The sequence below is a fragment of the Leptodactylus fuscus genome, chromosome 3 (genome assembly GCF_031893055.1).
Source record: "Leptodactylus fuscus isolate aLepFus1 chromosome 3, aLepFus1.hap2, whole genome shotgun sequence".
In the NCBI taxonomy this organism is placed as follows: Eukaryota; Metazoa; Chordata; class Amphibia; order Anura; family Leptodactylidae; genus Leptodactylus; species Leptodactylus fuscus.
This window is the reverse complement of record NC_134267.1, coordinates 139,820,025-139,839,314: the sequence shown is the minus strand read 5'-3', so window position 1 is coordinate 139,839,314 and position 19,290 is coordinate 139,820,025. Positions and strand designations below refer to the sequence as shown.

At 41.7% G+C, this 19,290-nt stretch overlaps 1 protein-coding gene across 2 annotated transcripts in view; it reads right to left on the bottom strand.

Annotated features, from left to right (window-relative positions):
• CSMD1 (CUB and Sushi multiple domains 1) overlaps window positions 1-19,290 on the bottom strand; it is a 1,381,920-nt gene that overhangs the window by 90,305 nt on the left and 1,272,325 nt on the right. For both annotated transcript variants that reach the window (XM_075268411.1, XM_075268410.1), the window contains 2 exons: window positions 18,008-18,181; window positions 13,193-13,366 (listed from right to left, as the gene is read on the bottom strand). In XM_075268411.1, the coding sequence (XP_075124512.1) occupies window positions 13,193-13,366; window positions 18,008-18,181 (348 nt within the window). The remainder of the gene's footprint in view (window positions 1-13,192; window positions 13,367-18,007; window positions 18,182-19,290) is intronic.

Genomic DNA, 19,290 nt, shown 5'->3' with positions numbered 1-19,290 from the left:
TAAAGTGCGCCAAAATTCGATTCCCCTCCCACCTTCCCTGGCGCCTTTTTTGCACCAATAACAGCGCAGGGGAGGTGGGACAGGAACTACGACACTGGGGGCATTGAAAAAAATTGGAAAAAGTCATTGGCTGCCGAAATCAGGTGACCTCCATTTTAGACGAATAGTGGATTTCAAATCCGGGTCATATGAGAATGTGAACTTTGTGACTATGAGACAGGGATAGCTGTACAGGCAGGGATAGCTAGGGATAACCTTTATTTAGGGGGGAATGTTATTAAAAATAACTTTTTGGGGCTCTATCGGGTGTGTAATTGTGATTTTTGTGAGATAAACTTTTTCCCATAGGGATGCATTGGCCAGCGCTGATTGGCCGAATTCCGTACTCTGGCCAATCAGTGCTGGCCAATGCATTCTATTAGCTTGATGAAGCAGAGTGTGCACAAGGGTTCAAGCGCACCCTCGGCTCTGATGTAGCAGAGCCGAGGCTGCACAAGGGTTCAAGCGCACCCTCGGCTCTGATGTAGGAGAGCCGAGGGTGCACTTGAACCCTTGTGCACCCTCAGCTCTGCTACATCAGAGCCGAGGGTGCGCTTGAACCCTTGTGCACACTCTGCTTCATCAAGCTAATAGAATGCATTGGCCAGCGCTGATTGGCCAATGTATTCTATTAGCCTGATGAAGTAGAGCTGAATGTGTGTGCTAAGCACACACATTCAGCTCTACTTCATCGGGCTAATAGAATGCATTGGCCAGCGCTGATTGGCCAGAGTACGGAACTCGACCAATCAGCGCTGGCTCTGCTGGAGGAGGCGGAGTCTAAGATCGCTCCACACCAGTCTCCATTCAGGTCCGACCTTAGACTCCGCCTCCTCCGGCAGAGCCAGCGCTGATTGGCCGAAGGCTGGCCAATGCATTCCTATGCGAATGCAGAGACTTAGCAGTGCTGAGTCAGTTTTGCTCAACTACACATCTGATGCACACTCGGCACTGCTACATCAGATGTAGCAATCTGATGTAGCAGAGCCGAGGGTGCACTAGAACCCCTGTGCAAACTCAGTTCACGCTAATAGAATGCATTGGCCAGCGCTGATTGGCCAATGCATTCTATTAGCCCGATGAAGTAGAGCTGAATGTGTGTGCTAAGCACACACATTCAGCACTGCTTCATCAAGCCAATACAATGCATTAGCCAGTGCTGATTGGCCAGAGTACGGAATTCGGCCAATCAGCGCTGGCTCTGCTGGAGGAGGCGGAGTCTAAGGTCGGACCTGAATGGAGACTGGTGTGGAGCGATCTTAGACTCCGCCTCCTCCAGCAGAGCCAGCGCTGATTGGTCGAGTTCCGTACTCTGGCCAATCAGCGCTGGCCAATGCATTCTATTAGCCCGATGAAGTAGAGCTGAATGTGTGTGCTTAGCACACACATTCAGCTCTACTTCATCAGGCTAATAGAATACATTGGCCAATCAACGCTGGCCAATGCATTCTATTAGCTTGATGAAGCAGAGTGTGCACAAGGGTTCAAGCGCACCCTCGGCTCTGATGTAGCAGAGCCGAGGCTGCACAAGGGTTCAAGTGCACCCTCGGCTCTCCTACATCAGAGCCGAGGGTGCGCTTGAACCCTTGTGCAGCCTCGGCTCTGCTACATCAGAGCCGAGGGTGCGCTTGAACCCTTGTGCACACTCTGCTTCATCAAGCTAATAGAATGCATTGGCCAGCACTGATTGGCCAGAGTACGGAATTCGGCCAATCAGCGCTGGCCAATGCATTCTATTAGCCCGATGAAGTAGAGCTGAATGTGTGTGCTAAGCACACACATTCAGCACTGCTTCATCACGCCAATACAATGCATTAGCCAGTGCTGATTGGCCAGAGTACGGAATTCGGCCAATCAGCGCTGGCTCTGCTGGAGGAGGCGGAGTCTAAGATCGCTCCACACCAGTCTCCATTCAGGTCCGACCTTAGACTCCGCCTCCTCCAGCAGAGCCAGCGCTGATTGGCCGAATTCCGTACTCTGGCCAATCAGCACTGGCTAATGCATTGTATTGGCTTGATGAAGCAGTGCTGAATGTGTGTGCTTAGCACACACATTCAGCTCTACTTCATCGGGCTAATAGAATGCATTGGCCAGCGCTGATTGGCCGAATTCCGTACTCTGGCCAATCAGCACTGGCTAATGCATTGTATTGGCTTGATGAAGCAGTGCTGAATGTGTGTGCTTAGCACACACATTCAGCTCTACTTCATCGGGCTAATAGAATGCATTGGCCAATCAGCGCTGGCCAATGCATTCTATTAGCGTGAACTGAGTTTGCACAGGGGTTCTAGTGCACCCTCGGCTCTGCTACATCAGATTGCTACATCTGATGTAGCAGTGCCGAGTGTGCATCAGATGTGTAGTTGAGCAAAACTGACTCAGCACTGCTAAGTCTGCATTCGCATAGGAATGCATTGGCCAGCCTTCGGCCAATCAGCGCTGGCTCTGCCGGAGGAGGCGGAGTCTAAGGTCGGACCTGAATGGAGACTGGTGTGGAGCGATCTTAGACTCCGCCTCCTCCAGCAGAGCCAGCGCTGATTGGCCGAATTCCGTACTCTGGCCAATCAGCACTGGCTAATGCATTGTATTGGCTTGATGAAGCAGTGCTGAATGTGTGTGCTTAGCACACACATTCAGCTCTACTTCATCGGGCTAATAGAATGCATTGGCCAGCGCTGATTGGCCGAATTCCGTACTCTGGCCAATCAGCACTGGCTAATGCATTGTATTGGCTTGATGAAGCAGTGCTGAATGTGTGTGCTTAGCACACACATTCAGCTCTACTTCATCGGGCTAATAGAATGCATTGGCCAATCAGCGCTGGCCAATGCATTCTATTAGCGTGAACTGAGTTTGCACAGGGGTTCTAGTGCACCCTCGGCTCTGCTACATCAGATTGCTACATCTGATGTAGCAGTGCCGAGTGTGCATCAGATGTGTAGTTGAGCAAAACTGACTCAGCACTGCTAAGTCTGCATTCGCATAGGAATGCATTGGCCAGCCTTCGGCCAATCAGCGCTGGCTCTGCCGGAGGAGGCGGAGTCTAAGGTCGGACCTGAATGGAGACTGGTGTGGAGCGATCTTAGACTCCGCCTCCTCCAGCAGAGCCAGCGCTGATTGGCCGAATTCCGTACTCTGGCCAATCAGCACTGGCTAATGCATTGTATTGGCTTGATGAAGCAGTGCTGAATGTGTGTGCTTAGCACACACATTCAGCTCTACTTCATCGGGCTAATAGAATGCATTGGCCAGCGCTGATTGGCCGAATTCCGTACTCTGGCCAATCAGCACTGGCTAATGCATTGTATTGGCTTGATGAAGCAGTGCTGAATGTGTGTGCTTAGCACACACATTCAGCTCTACTTCATCGGGCTAATAGAATGCATTGGCCAATCAGCGCTGGCCAATGCATTCTATTAGCGTGAACTGAGTTTGCACAGGGGTTCTAGTGCACCCTCGGCTCTGCTACATCAGATTGCTACATCTGATGTAGCAGTGCCGAGTGTGCATCAGATGTGTAGTTGAGCAAAACTGACTCAGCACTGCTAAGTCTGCATTCGCATAGGAATGCATTGGCCAGCCTTCGGCCAATCAGCGCTGGCTCTGCCGGAGGAGGCGGAGTCTAAGGTCGGACCTGAATGGAGACTGGTGTGGAGCTATCTTAGACTCCGCCTCCTCCAGCAGAGCCAGCGCTGATTGGTCGAGTTCCGTACTCTGGCCAATCAGCACTGGCCAATGCATTTCTATGGGGAAAAGTTAGCTTGCGAAAATCGCAAACTGACAGGGATTTCCATGAAATAAAGTGACTTTTATGCCCCCAGACATGCTTCCCCTGCTGTCCCAGTGTCATTCCAGGGTGTTGGTATCATTTCCTGGGGTGTCATAGTGGACTTGGTGACCCTCCAGACACGAATTTGGGTTTCCCCCTTAACGAGTTTATGTTCCCCATAGACTATAATGGGGTTCGAAACCCATTCGAACACTCGAACAGTGAGCGGCTGTTCGAATCGAATTTCGAACCTCGAACATTTTAGTGTTCGCTCATCTCTAATGCTAACTTGGAAGTGTAGAATGTGTAGGCTGTATGTAAAAATAGAATATTTTCTGTGAATGTGTTCACCTTGTAGTAGTAATTTCAATTCAATATTTTTCAGGCACGAAAGCTATTTGGATATTGGATTGAAGTTACACTGTTATCGGCAATGTGAAATAACATTCTAAGCAGGGCCATTAAAATCAATACACAAAAGTCAATGGGGCCGATTTATTAAGACCAACACTTTGTGTGCGGGTGCAAGATGAACTAGAATTATTAAGAGCCTCTTAATAATTCAAGTGCATCATGGGAGGAAATTGCCTTCTGTATACTAGTCAGGATTGGCTTAGGTTTCAGCTTAAATTTGTGCCAGTTTTGTGGTATAAGTTATAATAAATTTGTCAAGACCTCCTCTTCTAGCCTTCTTTTATCCCCGTCTTGCTCTACCTGCTTTTTTGAAAATAGGCAAGCAGGGTGTAAAATGAACAAATGTCCCAATTTTTGCACAAAAAAACACTTTCGAGATGTAACTATATCTTTAATGACACTATCCCTTTAAGAATTCTGTACACTTTTTGCTAACATTGTCCCTAGTCCTTTGTAACTTACCCCAATCCCATTCTCTAAACACTATGTTGGGCCACAGACATACAGATATGGTCTACTTATGAAGTATTAAACACACTAGACATCTTAGTTTGGAAAGCCTAACAATGCTTTTTGTAATGAGACTACTTTACTGAAGAATCCTTGGGAAGTAAGTGTTATACTGCAGGTATTCCTGTGTCTCGCACCGTATCGTTTTATTTGTACTATATATAGGGCTTATTTTATAGGTATTTTTCAACACTATAATTATTATAGCAGGCAACTGCATTATACAGTCACTTGTCATTATACATATTATGTAAATCTGAATTGCGCCTAGACATTTTATTGCTCGGGATCAGCATGCATTAAAAGCATTAGTGTGACAGCGTTCATAAACACTCCGCTGCAGAAATTTCTATTCTAGGCCGACACTGAAGCTGCTTGTTGAAACAGTTTGATTAAGGACAGGTAATGATGTAGGACAACACGCAAAAGGGCAAGGATGTAAGTAAGCAGAGGATCCAAATAATTGTCACGATTCATGACATGCAATTTGAGTCATCTGCAGAAATAGATTTTTGTAGAGGAGCAGAAGACAAAGTAGAAAAGTTGTTCTTCACAGACACCAAATGAACAGAGAATATTAAGTAGGGAAAAGTCCACAGCAGTAGGAAAAGTTGCCTAAATTACATATAGACAACTAAAATACATCTACCATATTAACTATAGAACACATAGCAAGTGTTTACATGGACACACAAACTAATGTGACTGCAGTATGTCTAAAGTATAGATGTCTCACTGGCATCTCTATGCTGTATCATTATGCTCCATCACAGATTACTATCACTCAGACTGGCAAATCGCATTGTCACCAGTAAGTACCTAAAGTGTACCTCTAATTATATATCAGAAATGACATGACAGGACTTACCCCTCAGGACCTCATTATATCCTAAAATTCTCATAACAAGATCTGTGCTAACAAAATATTAGTATTAAAGGGAACAACAACTTTAATAAAGTGTCAAATGGTAAAGGAGTTTATCAGTTTTATAGAACTAAACCTAAAATGTTTTGTCTCATAAACTGCCTTGTTTTAAGTAAACAGACAAGATAGAGAAAGGCAGAAAGGGAGGAACAATTCTACAGTACATGTACTGGGGAGTGGAAGAGGGCAGAGCAAGGCAGATAGTAAGATACGATAAGACAATCCTTTACTAGTCCCACTATGGGGAAATTCAGTGTGTTACAGCAGAATGGATAATATCATAATATATTACAAGAAAAAACAAAACATACAAGCATAGAATAACAGATAGAAACAGATACTAGGAGTCATAGAAACTAAGAAGAAAAAGGAAGACTTCAGGATCATCTAGTTCTCTGTGCAGAGTGATCTTCGCTTAGCCTGATGTTGATTATACAGCCTGACCACATTTGGGAGGAAGGACCTCTGATAGCACTGCTTCTCACACTTAGGGTGAATAGTCAGTTACTGACAGTACTGCCCATAAATGGGATGGGAGCTATTCCCCAGCATGGACAGTATCCCTCTGTAATCCACCACCTGTACTGGGTCCAGGGGGCTCCCCAGGACAGAGATGGCCCTTCTAACCAGCCTGTCAAGTCTATTTCTGTCCCTGGCTGATATACTACTATCACAGCAGGCCACTCTGAAGAAGATGACAGATGGTGCCATGACACTGCAGTTTGTTAAGGGGTGGTAGAGTATGAATCCTGTAAGAGTGGAAGATGTTGCTGGGTTACATCCTTACCTTCCCTGGAATAGAGGGAGAATAAGGCTTAGTGACATATTTTAGCTGGGTAACAGAGCAGTCATGGACCTTCTGTGTAGGTCTCCTGGAAGCTGCAAGTCATGTAAATTTGCATAGATTTTTGAAGCTTCATTTTCCAACAAAACAAAAACTTGTAAGAATCATTTTGGGTGAATTGGCCCTACATGGTGCCAAAGTCCACACCAAAGTCCTCTGACCTGCCCCAACACGCGTGTCGGATAAGTGCTTTCTTCTAGGCACTTATCTGAAACGTACTTTGGGGCGGATCAGAGGACGTTGGTGTGCACTTTGATGCTCAATATGGGTAGGTCATTTCATTTTGAATAATACTATTACGCTTATGGTGCTTAATTAGTGTATTCACATACACCTTTTTAGACACAATTGGCTATCTATGGGCTATTACTATTTATTACAAGGTTGTGTATTTTATTCACTTGGATCCTTTTCCCATGTGAGATAGGCTCTATTGGGTACATATATAGCTCATGTTGGATAGTCTCTTGCACTACAATTGTACTATTTTATATTTGCTTGGATGAATGACAGTCTTTTTTTTTACTCTCTTTTATGTGTATATACTATGTCTGAGGGTACATGTTGCTAGAGTAACTGTCTTCAGGCCTCCACCTACAAGTGAGAATGGGTTCCACAATAGGTAAAAAAAAAATCTGCAGAAACCACTGGTGGTTTTGACACTACAGCTTACATCACATTGTATCCAAATGTCAAGATTGTGTCCATAGAGTTGGGCTTCTGTGTGATAATAGGTCTTTTACAATGACGTGCAGAGGTCAAGTTGCACTTGTAGTCAGCAGGTTTGTATGAGTGAGGTGCCGTCATTCTCAGTGGGGTCTCCCATGTGGCCAAGGCTCCTCAGCCTCAGGAGAGACCTCTCTGCATTAAACTTGTATTCTGCAATTGTTTACTGTTATATTTAGTCAAAAGTTTTCATCTGCAATGCAGGGAATGTTAAGTTCAGGTTGATCCCTTTATAACTCCCCTTAATTGATGTATAATGAAATATTGTTTGACTTTTTAAGTATTATGTTTTGAGTTGCCACCATTTTTGGATATCCCTTATACGAGGAAAAGCACACTTTGGATTTTTGATGCAAAAATGAAATTTTATTGTAGTATTCTTGAGATGCATCCAAACATTTTATAGCAACATTTCAGGCTGACTGTGACAAGCTCTTGAAGCTTATCAGGTTCCGCTGCTGTTATAGCTTTTTGTCATGGTGTGTGGGTGTTTTACTATGTCTCTTGGTAAAAGCATTCTTGTTAACATGCTGAAAGTAAATAGAATATACCAGGGTATTTTTGGCATAAAAGTCCCATTTTTGGTGCATGGTTATTTTGCACCGAAAAACAAATAAATAAAAGTGGCCAGGTTGGCGTGGGAACCAAGGTGGGAAGCTACAGCCTGATAAATTTACTAACACTTGAGCCAGAACATTGAGCCACTGTAAAACAACTGCTATGGTAATGTACATGATATAAATATGATTCCAACTATGTCTTTCAAATGCTGATGAGCCACTAACCTGTTTTAAGAGATATGCAAATAAGTTTTGCAGAGCACAGCTCCTGGGTACAGCTGCATCATCAATATATACACCTACCCAGGCATCTTGTTTGGCCCCCTTGGGCAGTGTAAGAGCAGCATCATTAGCCCTGCGGTCTTTGAGCATCACACTGAAACCCTGCGCATGTAGTACTATATGAGCGTGATGCGCATGCACAGGATTTTGGCGCAGCACTCAGTGACAGCAGGGCTGATGATGCTGCTCTTCCACTGCCCAGGGGGACCAAACAAAAGGCTGGGTGTATGGATGGGTGTATTTATTAATGACACGGCTGTGCGCAGAGACTGAAGTCAGTGCCTCCTGTGTTCCATGAAGATAATGTGCATATCTCTTTAAACAGGTTTTTACAGGCATCCTAGTGGCTCATCGGCATTTGAATGGTATAATTGGAATCATATTCATATCATGTACGTACCATACTAGTGGTTTAGTGACTAAGGAGCTGATAGACAATCTTTAAAGCATACCTGTCATTTCACATAACTTTTGAAGATGAGCCGACACTTGTGTATACATGAGGAGCAATGTTTATTCTAGACTGTAGATGACTTGCATTCTGCAGTTTTTTTGCACTTTAATTTATGTAAGGTTTGTTGTAACAACAGTGTCTATTTAAGGGACCAGACCTTAAGAATTCTGGCACATGTCATGCCAATGAAGGAATGAAGACTGGTATATGAAACACCAATCTCAATAAACTCCCCCAGTATATATCTCATGTCATAGTCTCTGAAAATAGTCTAGGCTATCATCTGTGATATCAATACATCTCTCCCTTGGCCTGAAGGTGTTTTGCAAGGTATCTATCAATGTACAATATTTGATAATTGTATCAGTCTGAAGTGCAGGCTGTTATCAAACAGAAGTTTGCTTAGACTAGATCCACTAGGGGATATTTAGGCTGTGTTCTACCAGGGTTTTGTCTGCAGCTTCATAATTTTTGACAATAAGAATATTAAAACATGTAGCACATTTTTTTTGCCCACAAAATGGCAGAAACCTTGTTGGAACTGTGACAATTAAATTTCTAAGTCAATTTAATCCACCGTGATCTGTTTGGACTTATTGCACATTATGTTTTGCTCTATGCCATAGCTTATAGTATAGACCGATTGTATAGTGTTAATTTAATGGAGTACTGGGTCTGCACTGTACCACCCCACGTCACACCATACCACCAGTTTGAAAAATTTACTGTAACTAACACCAATGACCAGTTTTAAATTCATGTATCTAACATTGTGGATCATTCTCCCCACAGGCTTGCTACATCTGTATATTGTATGTTTTCTTTCATGTCTATTGAACAACTTGCACTACAGTATACATATAGGGTTTAGAGACAAGCAAAGGAATGACACATAGGAAGAAGTAAGAAGTCAATTCAAGTGAAAAAAAAGGCATCCTAAATCTAGCAGATATGTCTGATGTCACTGGTTCAGAAACTTTCCTGCACATTACAAATCTTAAAACTAAATATCTTATCAAGGATCTAGTGACATGAATTTCCATTAGTGACTAAATCAATTTAGTCCTTGAAGCTTTGACAACAATCTAGTAAAGCCTGTTCCGAGCTTCGTTCTGTAGTGAAATGGGATGTACTGTATACAAGTCAAAAGAGATTCATTCTAGATAAAGCATGCGAAGATATGTAGATTTCTTCCACCAAGTTTTGTATATTTAAAGGGGGAATGAATATTTAGATCGAAAGAATTGATTTACTTTGCTGTGTGTGTAAATGGATTTTATTAACTCCCTGTGGCTATGGAGCATGAAGCAATGATAAAATTTATTTTATATGGGAAATGTATTTTTACAGAAATATTTCTACTTAGAGCTGTGTTTGCCTTCAATAAATGGACATGAAGGTGGGGAACACATGTATTGGACCATTTTCATTTCATTTTTTCTTGATGTATTTAAAGACTTAAAAAAAAAAAAATATTGCTCTGCGACCTTGCAAAGCAAGTAAACAGTGTGTAGTAGCTCAAACAGTTGGCACCTAAATGCAATATCAACTGTAAGATGGAGAGTACTCAGCATTTGACGATCAAATCCAATAACTTTATTTAGGACATATGGAAAAATGGATATCTACAGTAAGTTGCCTATTAGAGATGAGCGAACACTAAAATGTTCGAGGTTCGAAATTCGATTCGAACAGCCGCTCACTGTTCGAGTGTTCGAATGGGTTTCGAACCCCATTATAGTCTATGGGGAACATATACTCGTTAAGGGGGAAACCCAAATCCGTGTCTGGAGGGTCACCAAGTCCACTATGACACCCCAGGAAATGATACCAACACCCTGGAATGACACTGGGACAGCAGGGGAAGCATGTCTGGGGGCATAAAACTTTATTTCATGGAAATCCCTGTCAGCTTGCGATTTTCGCAAGCTAACTTTTCCCCATAGAAATGCATTGGCCAGTGTTGATTGGCCAGAGTACGGAACTCGACCAATCAGCGCTGGCTCTGCTGGAGGAGGTGGAGTCTAAGATCGCTCCACACCAGTCTCCATTCAGGTCCGACCTTAGACTCCGCCTCCTCCGGCAGAGCCAGCGCTGATTGGCCGAAGGCTGGCCTATGCATTCCTATGCGAATGCAGAGACTTAGCAGTGCTGAGCCAGTTCTGCTCAACTACACATCTGATGCACACTCGGCACTGCTACATCAGATGTAGCAATCTGATGTAGCAGAGCCGAGGGTGCACTAGAACCCCTGTGCAAACTCAGTTCACGCTAATAGAATGCATTGGCCAGCGCTGATTGGCCAATGCATTCTATTAGCCCGATGAAGTAGAGCTGAATGTGTGTGCTAAGCACACACATTCAGCTCTACTTCATCGGGCTAATAGAATGCATTGGCCAGCGCTGATTGGCCAGAGTACGGAACTCGACCAATCAGCGCTGGCTCTGCTGGAGGAGGCGGAGTCTAAGATCGCTCCAGTCTCCATTCTGGTCCGACCTTAGACTCCGCCTCCTCCAGCAGAGCCAGCGCTGATTGGCCGAATTCCGTACTCTGGCCAATCAGTGCTGGCCAATGCATTCTATTGGCGTGATGAAGCAGTGCTGAATGTGTGTGCTACATCAGAGCCGAGGGTGCGCTTGAACCCTTGTGCAGCCTCGGCTCTGCTACATCAGAGCCGAGGGTGCGCTTGAACCCTTGTGCACACTCTGCTTCATCAAGCTAATAGAATGCATTGGCCAGCGCTGATTGAAGCAGAGCTGAATCTGTGTGCTTAGCTCAACTACTCCACCAGTGTAGTTGAGCTAAACACACACATTCAGCACTGCTTCATCACGCCAATACAATGCATTAGCCAGTGCTGATTGGCCAGAGTACGGAATTCGGCCAATCAGCGCTGGCTCTGCTGGAGGAGGCGGAGTCTAAGGTCAGACCAGAATGGAGACTGGTGTGGAGCGATCTTAGACTCTGTCTCCTCCAGCAGAGCCAGCGCTGATTGGCCAAAGTACGGAATTCGGCCAATCAGCGCTGGCCAATGCATCCCTATGGGAAAAAGTTTATCTCACAAAACTCACAATTACACACCCGATAGAGCCCCAAAAAGTTATTTTTAATAACATTCCCCCCTAAATAAAGGTTATCCCTAGCTATCCCTGCCTGTACAGCTATCCCTGTCTCATAGTCACAAAGTTCACATTCTCATATGACCCGGATTTGAAATCCACTATTCGTCTAAAATGGAGGTCACCTGATTTCGGCAGCCAATGACTTTTTCCAATTTTTTTCAATGCCCCCGGTGTCGTAGTTCCTGTCCCACCTCCCCTGCGCTGTTATTGGTGCAAAAAAGGCGCCAGGGAAGGTGGGAGGGGAATCGAATTTTGGCGCACTTTACCACGCGGTGTTTGATTCGATTCGAACATGGCGAACACCCTGATATCCGATCGAACATGTGTTCGATAGAACACTGTTCGCTCATCTCTATTGCCTATGTATTTTGAGTAGCCTAGCCACAGCCACTTTTACCCACCCTTCGGCCTACCTGGCCTTGCCACGGGCAAAACTGCCCCTCCAGCACCACACAGCATAGTGCCCCTTTCCTGGCCCCCCCACGTTATATCATCCCATATACATACACTATAATGTCCCAAAGTGCCCTTCAGAGAGTATTGTATTCCATAGCGGCCCCTTCCCACGATATAATGTCCCATACCAACCCATCCACTCAGTATAATGTCCTCAATACAGTAATAAGTCTCACAGTAGCCTCTCCACACAGTATAATATCCTATAGTAGCCCTCCCAGACAGTATAATGTCTGATAGTGGACTCTACACACAGTAAAATGTTCCATAGCGGTCCCTTCACACAGTATAATTTCCCATAGTGGCCCTTCCACACACTATAATGTGTCATAGTGACCCTTCCACACAGTATAATGTCCCACAATTGCCCCTCCACACAGTATAATGTTCTATAGTGGACTCTCCATACAATGTAATGTTCTATAGCAGACTCTCCACACACTGTAATGTCCCACAGTGGTCCTTCACACAGTATAGCATTGTGATACTAGCCTGACCCATATGACATCTGTCCAGAGTCCCAGAGACGGCAAGTCAAGCCTGGGCCTCTGATCATTATACTGTAAGGTCTGAAGAGACCCCAATCTCGTAGGGTTTGTCCAACAAATACTCTTGCTGTGGGCCTGCAGCCTTACTTGCCAATCCCCGCTTCTACTCACGGCTGCCTCCACTACAGCAGTAGTTACACCACTGCTCACATGCAAATGACAAGCATTCTCTTATACTGGCACCTTTCGTAGTCAGGACCGATTGGCTCCCTGTTTAATCCCTTCTCCCTGCCTAATCCTTTCTGTAACAAAATGTTTGTATTGTTGGAGATGGAACTGCCATGTTTTGTCACTGGGAACATTTAAGAAGTGGGGAATAAAGAGGAGCAGCATTTTGGGTGGTTATTTAGAAAGCACTTTTGGGGAAAAATAGGTGGAAGCTCCTGAGTAGTGCCGACTTCTTGTCTTGCGGTAGTGCCAAACATTTCTATTGTATATTGTTTTGTTGGAACTTTGTATCTATGCGACTTTTACTAAACAAACAATCAGGTAAGAAGGGCAAGTAGAGAACTTAAACATGTACATGACCGAGGGGTTCCTACCTCGACAAGTTGGAAGAGAGCTGCTCCACATTCCATTACTGCGACATTGTGCTTGAAAGGGCCCCTGAAGTATATAACCTGTGTTACAAGTGAAATTCACCACATCATTTAAATTAAATTCACTTCCATTTGTAATTCCATGAGCTGGATTTCCAGGATGACCGCAAGTGATCGCTGTAGAAGAAAAAGGAAAATGCTTAGGTTTGTTTTTTGCAATTAATTCCCCAGCTGTGATATGAACTATACTAGTGCAGATGTAACAATAAACTAATTTTAAATCATTAAAATTTTCTCAGATGGAATTTCGTTGGAATTTTTGGTTGGAGATGATAGTTTGTTACATAAATCTACAGATGTTCATCAGTCTTAAAGGGAATCTGTCAACAGATATTTCATTATTAAACTAGTGCTTGTAAATACTGCTGTAGATGTTATTCTTTTTACTAGGATGTAGAAAGTGACATTATAACAATGCATGTCACGCGTTTCTTTCCTGTAGTCATTTGCATGGTGCTAAAGCAGTGACAAGCCATGGTTATAATGTTACTTGTTCTTCATTAGACCAATCATAATGATATGGAGAAGTCATGGCCACTCTTTCTTGTTTACCACCAGTCAGTACTGTGCTGACTTCATATGCCTAGTGGGATGTCAATAAGGCAGATTTCACTAGCCTGACCATGACTCATATGAATTTGACTCCCAGCACCATATTCCTCTAGGAGGCTAGAAGTCCCTACTTCTCAAGAGGACAACTATCCTATGCTGAAAACATAACTACAGTCCTGTGGGGAGGCAGGGACATCTAGCATCATAGATGACTATGTAATCTGGCAAGGAAATGTAAACCATATTTCTTGTCCATGTCATTTCATGGTCATAATAAAATGGCCTTATTAACATCTCACTGTGTAAGTCAGAGCTGTACTGAATGGGATGTCAATCAAGGAAAAGTACCCATAAATTGTCCACGTGTATCCTGAATTTGCCCACATTATGAATTGTCACTTAGAACAATTGAAACAATTTCTTGTCTTCATTCATAATAATATAACAGTTTAGCATGTTCTTCATATTGCGTAAAGAGTAACATTGATAGCAATAGGCGAATCATTAGGGTATTACAAATTGTTCAGAAATGTAAACTCTTTTGGTTGCTGCAGTTAATGTCCCTACATTTCTCGAAATTCTTATTCTAAATCTTGCTTGTCTTTTTCTCCTTGGCTAACCCAGAAAATAGTGCAATCAGGCAACTGCTTCCACATTTCCTTTGTGGCTCATACAGATGTATATATGCAATCTGATTCAATCAGATGCAGTGAACTTTACACTCTTCTGAAATTATATCGATATGTTACTTGCTTGAATCTTAAATCTGAAAAAGTAGAAAAGTTGACGTATAAAATGCACTGGATAATAATAGAAAAGCAAAAGGCGGACACAAATACTCATTGCTTTCCTTTTGAAACTGCTGAAGATAAAAGCAGAATCCTGGAGAGTGATACAGTCAAAGATTAAGTGAAGAAAGTGAAAAGCACACAACTGTAAATAAAGTTATTTCTTTTGAAGTTGAAAGTTCTATAACAAGTTTGGAGAACATGGACTCTAAGAAATGTCACATACTATGAAAATGAAATATTACTTGTTTCGCTGTTCAGATGATATTATATTCTATAGAAAATAATAGGAAAAACTAATAACATGTTTAAGTAGCATTTAAATTTAATCTTGTAGAAAATATGTTTATTACAAATTTATTTGTAATAAATTTTATGGATTGTAAGCAATTGCGAGAATGGTCATGTTTCCTACTTGTATAATCTTGGTCATCTAGTTAGTTTTTGTGTATACTGTGCTATCACTATGGAATTAATGGCACTGTAAAATAAATAATAATATAAAAAAATAACCAGATGTTTTTGCTGTATATGAAGATATTGTAGATATTGAGTTAAGTTCATACTTTCTGCTCCATATAAGCCGTAAAAATCTTCAGAAAGGTTTAGTTACTATTGTACAGCTAATGAAAAAAAAAATTTCAGAGAAGTCCTCAGTAGTTGATACCTTTTTTAATGGCTAACTTAAAAAATTTTTTGATGACATCAAAATCATATGTCATAAAAAAAATTTTTAAGTTAGCCATTGAAAAAGGTATCAACTACTGAGGACTTCTCTCAAAAAAAATTTTCATTTCATATCCACTGGCTAACACGGTACAAGGATATATTTTTTCTTATACCTTGTACAGCTAAACAACATTAATGCTCCCTGTAGATGGATGTACACAATGCTTATTCGCTCTTCTCTTTAGCCATGATTTTTCTCATCTCTTTCTTGAACTGTACTTACTATGAAACTTCACATTGCCACTCTAAAGCTCGTTACAACCTTGCTGTGATATATGTACCTTTTCATTTTGTTGGAAACAGTATAGAAAGGCTTCCATAGTGAACATGGGAGCTTTGGTAACCCACAGTAAAGAATATCTGTGTACTATAAGCCAATAGATGTTTGAACGTTAACAAATCAACCTCTAACTGAAAATTTTCTACTGACTCAAATTGAAATGAATGAAAGGCATTTCTTGAGGCAGATTTTGAGGTGGATTCCGCCTCAATATCTAATTGCAAAAAAACCTCCAAATTTCTAATTTTTAAGTAGCCTACGTCTTATGCCATCTTTGATACAAGTGGGAAATCATTATTGTTTGCAAAATTACTATAAATTCGGTTTATATGTCAGTTATAGCTAACCTTGTTCACGTGAAATAGACCAATATACCAATACACTTGCTGACTAAGGGAGCCTTCACACGGAATAAACGCGCGTGTATTTTTGCAAAATACACGTGTAAAATAAGGGCCCCTTCACATGGAGTTTACGCTCCGTGTATTCTGTACATTTTACAATACACGTGTAAAATGTAGTTAGCCATTGAGTTCAATGGCATGTTCGTATAACGCGCGTCTTTTTGCGCACACGCAGACGTGTGCGCAAAAAGACGCGTGCAAAAAGACGTGCGTTATACGAACATGCCATTGAACTCAATGGCTAACTACATTTTACACATGTATTTTTACACGTGTAAAATGTACAGAATACACAGCGCATATACAGAATACACAGAGCGCAAACTCCGTGTGAAGGGGCCCTAAGAAACCAGGACAATTCTATAAGATTGCAGAGTGCGGATGGTGAAATTTCACTCTAAATGTGAATGCACCTTAAGGAAAACATCACAATATGTTGTACAAGCAAACACTTCAAATTCACACTAACTTTTGCATAAGAGGCTCATTTCTCTTTCTTCTTATCTTCTCTGTTCAAAAACAGTAAGCAAGTATTTAACATTTTTTAACTCTTTACTCAATGAGGGAGATTAAGGGTATGTTGACACAGCAGAATTTGCATTCCGCATGTGAACATTATACGTAGCTAGCTGCGACAGCATGCCAGTGCAGTGTATCTGTATTCTATCTCGGCATTCTGCTCCCGATTAGGCCCAAATAAATGGGCCTAATTGGGAGGGAGCTTCGCACTGCGGACATCACGGCTGATTTAGGGTCATCGCGCTTATTTTTTCCGCGACTAGCAGCTCCCTTTGAAGTCAATGGGAGCCAATTTTGGCAGCAGATTTTGAGGCAGATTCCGTGTGAACAAGCCCTTATGAAGACGGGTCTTTAATGCCAGGGGTTAAGAGGCATTTCAGCAATTTGCATGCAATCAAGGCCTGAAAACTTTTTTAATATCTGATGCCACATGTTGCAGACAAGATGCAGGGTTTTTTTGTACATTTTGCTGCATTTTTATTTTATCACCAATCTTCCTGAAGTGTCTTTCTGTTTCCTATTCTCTGCTGCTTTGTGAACACATATCCCCAGCACACAGATCTAAAAGGACTCTAGAATTTGCGAGCAAGTATCAAGTAATATTTGCATGTTGCTGTATAGTTGACTTCAAGAACGAATTTTACTGGTGTCCCCTAGGGACCCTGGTCTGACACCGATTGCTCTTATAATTCTCACTTCCGCTAAATTCAATGCTGGCTTTGGCTAAAAAGAAGCTGCAGCAAAAAACGCAGCTTTTTTGCAATGCATGGCCTCAACCTCAGGATAAAGAGCTGTTATATAGAGTCACTACAAATTTCATAAAAACTGTTTTGCTTTAGTTTTTTAATTAAAACAAGTGTTGAAGTTAGATGTCGCTCAAAATTGTGTGTTCAGCAAAAATAAATTAGATCCAACTGTGGGTGAAGTAATGAATACAAACATATTGGGCATATAACTAATTGGGCAAAGCTGATGTGAGACTGAACAACTTGTCACCCATTCAAAATGGCTCTGGGTACGCCAATGTAATGCTACATTACAGGTGGCATGTTTAGTATTGATTTGCCTAAAATATTTCAAGTGCCAATTAACATCAGTAATCAAAGAGAATCTTGGTAAATGTTGATTTGTACAGATATATTAATATATCTCAACCTGGGCATAATGAGAATTTTTTTTTAGATTGGAACATTTCACAGCTGATACTTGAAAGATAAAAAGCTGAAAATAAATTCTCTACAACATAGTATGCTAAAAGCAGGAACCGTTACAAAATATTCTTGTTTAAAGGTTCAGATTAGATCAAATTTTAATTAAAGGTTCTTTAAAAATTAAAAATAAAAAAGCTTAAAATTAAAAAAAAAACAACAAAAAAAACAAACAAAAAAACCCAACAATCTTAGCAATATACTAAATGTGCTTTGGTCCCCAGCCGCTGAGGGACTGGAGAAATGATAATGTTATAATTCTTTAATACAATACTTACAAACACAAACTGGAGTTTGTCCTGACCACTTGTGATCCTGAAGGCATATACGAACAGATGTGCCTACTAGACGAAAGCCAGGATTACACTGATAGACCACAGTGTCTCGATAGCTGAAGCCATCCCCACTAATGTGCCCATTTACGATTGGATCAGGAGAGCCACAATGGCCAGCTGTAGACGAATGCAAATCACAAATATGTAAACAGAAAACACAATGTATGAAACACAACATTATATCTTTTCTTGCACAACAACAATTGTAATTTTTGGGGTAAAACCTTAATTGGAATATTTCTATTTAAAACAGTAAACAAAAAAAACAACATAAATCTTTTACAAGGTTACCGTACCATGGCATCTATTGTGGCAGTAAAAGATTTGGGTTTTGATGCTATATACAAAAGTCCGTCTTTTTCCAAATTTTTGTCACATCCATTCATTGTACTATTAAGGCAAACTTCACATGCAACATTACTCATGTTGTACTGTATATCTCATCTCATTGCATTTCATTTTTGCCAAAAAAAATGTGTATTGGCTGTATCATATACAGTCCTATGAAAAAGTTTGGGCACCCCTATTAATCTTAATCATTTTTAGTTCTAAATATTTTGGTGTTTGCAACAGCCATTTCAGTTTGATATATCTAATAACTGATGGACACAGTAATATTTCAGGATTGAAATGAGGTTTATTGTACTATCAGAAAATGCGCAATATGCATTAAACCAAAATTTGACCGGTGCAAAAGTATGGGCACCCTTATCATTTTATTGATTTGCATACTCCTAACTACTTTTTACTGACTTACTGAAGCACAAAATTGGTTTTGTAACCTCAGTGAGCTTTGAAATTCATAGCCAGGTGTATCCAATCATGAGAAAAGGTATTTAAGGTGGCCAATTGCAAGTTGTTCTACTATTTGAATCTCCTCTGAAGAGTGGCATCATGGGCTACTCAAAACAACTCTCAAATGATCTGAAAACAAAGATTGTTCAACATAGTTGTTCAGGGGAAGGATACAAAACGTTGTCTCAGAGATTTAACCTGTCAGTTTCCACTGTGAGGAACATAGTAAGGAAATGGAAGACCACAGGGACAGTTCTTGTTAAGCCCAGAAGTGGCAGGCCAAGAGAAATATCAGAAAGGCAGAGAAGAAGAATAGTGAGAACAGTCAAGGACAATCCACAGACCACCTCCAAAGAGCTGCAGCATCATCTTGCTGCAGATGGTGTCACTGTGCATCAGTCAACAATACAGCGCACTTTGCACAAATAGAA